Below are 4,982 nucleotides of genomic sequence, written 5' to 3'. Positions count from 1 at the left end.
ATTAATGTGTGGCGCATGAAAGCGTATTTTATAGTTAAATCATAGATATGTCTTCTTCTGACAAGGACACTAAAATCTGAGCACATGCATTTTCTCATTTGCAGATACTTTCTTGTACCCGTAAAACTAAACATTTCACGTTCCCCGAAAATCAACAAAGCGGGATCATGAACAACTCAAGCAAATCACATATCCAGTGTTTGTGGTATTGTGAGAAGTGGTGGCTATACTGTGTTACTATTGTGAAAAGGGCACACTTGCACAGCCAACAGGGCCTGAGTCATAAGCTATTATGTTCTCTGTTCGAACAGCTTTCCCAGTAGCTCGCCGTGATCGTATAGTGGTTAGTACTCTGCGTTGTGGCCGCAGCAACCCCGGTTCGAATCCGGGTCACGGCAGGGATAATACCCTGGCACGGCATGGGAAATATTTTTTTTTATATAATTACTTTTGTATGTAATAGCTGTATAGTTATGTACGGCAAACAGTTTGGCGTTTTATTCAAAAAGTATGGATATTTTGTTGCTGTAACAAGATTGTATCCACTTAATACGAAATACAACTTTCAGAAAGTAAATCAAAACTTCTGAAAGCCGCCCCTATACGCGTAATTACACATATTACTATAAGTTAAAGTACCAAAAATCATAGGTGCACAGTAATTAACTCGGTCATGAATAGGAGAAACATCATTGGCGCTCCGCAAGAAAACGTCCATGTTCCGAGTGAAAGAAAGAGCCAATCAATCGACCCGGAAGATCTTGTGTGTGGCTAGTCCTACAAATGCAGACATTTGATTGGTGCTTGTAATCACAAATGATCGTCCTTAAACGTTTGGAGTTCCGTGTTTGAGTTTACCTGCAGGCGCTGCACGAGGCTTCCAGACACCGAGTTTCTTCACTGTAACATACAGAAAATCAGGTTAAACTCAGACATATATTATCATTGACAGTATTATACTGGAGTACAATGTTGACAATATCCGGGAAAACAACGTTGAGAGTTAACTCTATCAAGTACCGACTTGTTCTTGTTTGTGTTATTTTTATGTCACCTTTTTTATTTTGAAACAGAAATGGGCGTTTCTTCGACACAAGCGAGTCTTCATCCTTACTGGCCGCGGGACCTTCTGATTCCTAACTATGTGGCTAATGACCGCTCCATGTCCGAGATTCTGGCGTTCCTTTTCTCGGTGTCCGGGGTGTTCCTGCTCGCCACCTGGCTGATCACCGGGGCCACGGGCAGGCTCGGGGCGTGGAGGCGGCTGGCTATCTGCTGGTTTGCAGTGTGCGGTTTCATCCATGGAGTCATTGAGGGCTGGTTCTGTCTTTATTATGACATTCTACCTGCAGACCAGAGTTTCCTGTCACAGCTCTGTAAGTAACGATAGTCCAAAGGTGTTTGCATTGTTTAATGGGAGTTGAAAGGTGAAATTAATTTGTTCTTTGTTTTTTTCATTTAAGGGAAAGAGTATTCAAAAGGAGACAGCAGATATGTAATGTGAGTACATTTGCATTTTGATATTAAAAACATTCGACCAAGAGAGACTGAAGACCAACTTCAATGAAACTCCTTATTTTTCTATTGATGAGAAACATGTATAATGAAAATTAGACTTAACATTGCATTTTTTAAATTTACTTTTCTAAATTTTAGACAACTTTTAAGTTGCTCCTCATTTTTGCTGCACTAGTAATGTTAGGTTGAAGTTGTGAGGAGCTGTAAGCTAGTGGGAGAGCAAACAAAACAAAGGGATGCTGGGAAATAAGAGCAGGCTTACTCAAAACCTGTGGCAAATTTCTAACAAATTCCTGCCGCTCGGCAGAAACGATGTATAGAAAATTACTTATTTTTTTTTAATGTTATTAGCATGTATTTATATAGGACCAGCACTAAACGTAAATTCATGTTGGCTATATGTAATATGTGCATCCAAAATGCACATTGCTGCATTGCCAGCACATATTTCAAGCCTAACCCTAACCTTTCCTCCAGGTCCATTCATCTAAGAAAAAAGTTCAGCACTGCCCGTAGTGCGATTTGCAACTTACATTTTTGCTTTGGACAAAAAATAAAAAATAAATAAATATTCATATTACAAATCCACTGAGAACAGTTTTGAAATAGATTAAAATACATTGCAGTGAGACTTTAAATCGTGACTCTTCTTTTTTTGTTTGTTTCTTAATCTAGAGCTGATAACTTTACTGTCTGTATGGAGACTGTGACTGCTTGTTTATGGGGTCCGTTCAGCTTCTGGGCCGTATACTCTTTTCTAACACATAAACCCTACAGATTTATTCTGCAGCTCATCATTTCATTAGGTAAGAAATTATGACCACAACTTTAATTTTAAATAATATCTTATTTTAACATGGATTTTGGTGTAATCTGGTTTCAGGTCAGCTGTATGGTGCCGTGCTTTACTTCTTCACAGAACACAGAGACGGCTATGCCCACAGCGAGTTGGGACATCCCGTCTACTTCTGGTTCTACTTTGTGTTCATGAATGTTCTGTGGATTGTCATACCGCTAATGCTAATCGTGGATGCATGGAGACAGCTATCAGCTGCCCAGATACACACAGATGGCATCAAGAGCCACAAGAGTAAAAAGAAGTGATCTGTCATTCTGAGGAGACCATGGGACTGAGGGACACTGTCTTCCTTCTTAATCTTTATTTCAACAATCAGACATTCCTGATGCTGATTAAAGCTCAAAGGCTACAATCATTGACTGTCAAATTATTATAAACAATTCTTGTTTTGTACTTTTTTAAGAAATCTGCTTCTGACAATAAAAGATATATCATATTTCTTGTTTGGTGATGTTTATATGTTGATTCTGTTTTGCACATCTGTACTTAAACTGTGGATGTTGTTTTTGATTAGTCAAATTAAAGCTAAAGATAACTTGTAAACAATCAACATCAAAATATGATAAACAACATAAAACAGCACTTTTGGTTTGCATCCTGTGGCTCCTTTGCCCCTCATTTGTAAATTTCTAGTGAAAGAAAAACATGTTTTCAATTTTAAAAAGTAAATGTTACATGAAATGTAAGTGATAAAAAAGTAAATCAACTCAAACTTTATTTTACTTATTCACTAATAGTTGAAGGACAGTATATATCACAATCTTAGTGTACCCATAATGCTCCAACAATTTACAAGGCTTTGTAGATAGTCAAACTATGACATTTTGAGAGATTTTTGTGCACCATACCACAGTAAATCACTTGGACCTTAATAAGCACAACTAGAATTCATACTTGAGATGCACCATATTAAATACAAACATTTTGTTTTTGAACAAACTCAAGGACATTAATGCCTTATGCCTTTTGAAAAAGTGCAGTTACTTTCCAGAAATGAAGTGTTAAACATTTCTAAATTATAGTCTAAATATAGTCATTTCTAAATTCATAAGTGAAAATTCAATTAAAATAACACCATATTTTCCTCACTTTTACAGATTTACATTAATTTCTAAAATCAATATCACACTCGTCTAACAGAAAGGCTCTCAAAACTATTGAGCTTTGCATATTTTTTGATAATTTTCCCCCCTTTCCTCTTGTGCTTTTGGTTGTTGTATATAGTACTGAGATTGTCATTTGTGATCTTTTTGTATAAAGTTGTTAGAAAGAAAGAAAGAAAGAAAGAAAGAAAGAAAGAAAGAAAGAAAGAAAGAAAGAAAGAAAGAAACTACATAAGCGGAAATTCCATGCAGCCCCTGAATGCACCTCGTGCAGCTGCGAATATGAGAATTAAATCCGCGCAATAAAGTCAGAATTAAATGTTTGAAGCAACTCTTGAATGAATGGGGAGAGAATGTAGACACTTGAAACTCATGGTTGTGAGTTTAAGCCACCTGCAATAGATGATGAACGATGTTTCACTTACCAACGTGACTAGCGGAATAGTTTTTACAGGGTGAAATGATTAGGCTATGTACAGCTCATACCGGGTTGTTGTTGGTGTTGGAGGTTGCAAACCACTGGTATAAAAAAAACAGTTGCCTTTCCAGGCTTACAAAAACATTTTTATTAGAAAATTACCTCCGCTACGGTAAACGAAAAGCTCTACCTAAAATCGAACCCGCAATATGGCAGAGCGTGAAGACACTATGAACTGACTATTTTCACATTCAGAAAATGGTAATAGTTGGGTACGGGGAACACAAAATGTAAACTCGACGTGAGAGTTCTCAAGCGAAACTACATACAAAATAAAAATAGTTCGAAATCTCACAATATACACAGTACAAAAAAAAGACAGACATCCTGGATTTTTCATTCATTTCTCAACATAGCGCCACGCCGAAATAGCTCAGTTGGGAGAGCGTTAGACTGAAGATCTAAAGGTCCCTGGTTCGATCCCGGGTTTCGGCATTTTGCTTCTACTTCATTTATTTACCTGGGAGCAGCTCTTTGCTTCTAGTTCATTTATTTACCTGGGAGCAGCTCGTCCGTATTTCCGTTATTCTTATATACAGTCTATGGTCCAGTCAGAACCGAGGGTTTATCTTTTCACTTCCAATGACAGTCACCAGTCCAAATTTCAACATCAAATCATGTGGAATCCAGACTTTGATGGGCAATGATCATCGTCTAATCCACCTGTCCAAGTCCAATAAATTCCACATTTTCAACTTTTTGAACCCAATAACAGCCTCCAGTTCATCTTTCTTTGCCAAATCACGTTCCTTCACTCCATGTTTTGATAGCCTGTGATCCTCGATACTCCATATGTCATTGGCAAATCATATCTTTTCATAAAGGGTCTACAATGCGCATCTGCACGGCTCACCTGCATTTTTTTTTTCGGGAGGGTGGTGTGGGTGTGGATGGAGGTGGGGGGCGCTTCAACTGCGCATGTCTACTGCGCATCTTCATGACGCATCTGCATCACCCCCCCCAAACTTGTTTCTGTTAAAGCCATGATTAATTATTTCTTCATTTTAGGCTATGTTTTCTCCAG

The 4,982-nt window shown here is 37.9% G+C and overlaps 1 protein-coding gene and 2 non-coding genes across 3 annotated transcripts; all 3 read left to right on the top strand.

The window, feature by feature from the left end:
* Nucleotides 1-326: 326 nt before the first annotated feature.
* On the top strand, nt 327-398 carry trnah-gug. Its single transcript has one exon. It is a non-coding gene; the product is annotated as a tRNA-His (tRNA).
* A 405-nt stretch (nt 399-803) lies between these two features.
* Nucleotides 804-2,813, top strand: LOC112159202 (EBP cholestenol delta-isomerase). The gene is made up of 5 exons (XM_024293120.2): nt 804-921; nt 1,074-1,376; nt 1,464-1,500; nt 2,194-2,324; nt 2,402-2,813. Exons 2-5 carry the CDS (start codon nt 1,076-1,078, stop codon nt 2,620-2,622), a joined length of 690 nt encoding a protein of 229 aa, XP_024148888.1. The 5' UTR covers nt 804-921; nt 1,074-1,075; the 3' UTR covers nt 2,623-2,813.
* Nucleotides 2,814-4,320: 1,507 nt separating this feature from the next.
* Nucleotides 4,321-4,393, top strand: trnaf-gaa. Its single transcript has one exon. It is a non-coding gene; the product is annotated as a tRNA-Phe (tRNA).
* Nucleotides 4,394-4,982: the final 589 nt, after the last annotated feature.

This window comes from Oryzias melastigma, linkage group LG7 (assembly GCF_002922805.2).
Source record: "Oryzias melastigma strain HK-1 linkage group LG7, ASM292280v2, whole genome shotgun sequence".
NCBI lineage: Eukaryota > Metazoa > Chordata > Actinopteri > Beloniformes > Adrianichthyidae > Oryzias > Oryzias melastigma.
Note: the sequence above shows the minus strand (reverse complement) of the source record. Positions and strands in the feature narration are given on the sequence as shown.

Coding starts and splice junctions, on each gene's coding strand:
- LOC112159202 (XM_024293120.2), top strand. CDS start 1,076: ATGGGCGTTTCTTCGACACAAGCGAGTCTTCATCCTTACTGGCCGCGG. Junction 1,377..1,463: donor GAGTTTCCTGTCACAGCTCT/GTAAGTAACGAT, acceptor TTTTCATTTAAG/GGAAAGAGTATTCAAAAGGA. Junction 1,501..2,193: donor GGAGACAGCAGATATGTAAT/GTGAGTACATTT, acceptor TTCTTAATCTAG/AGCTGATAACTTTACTGTCT.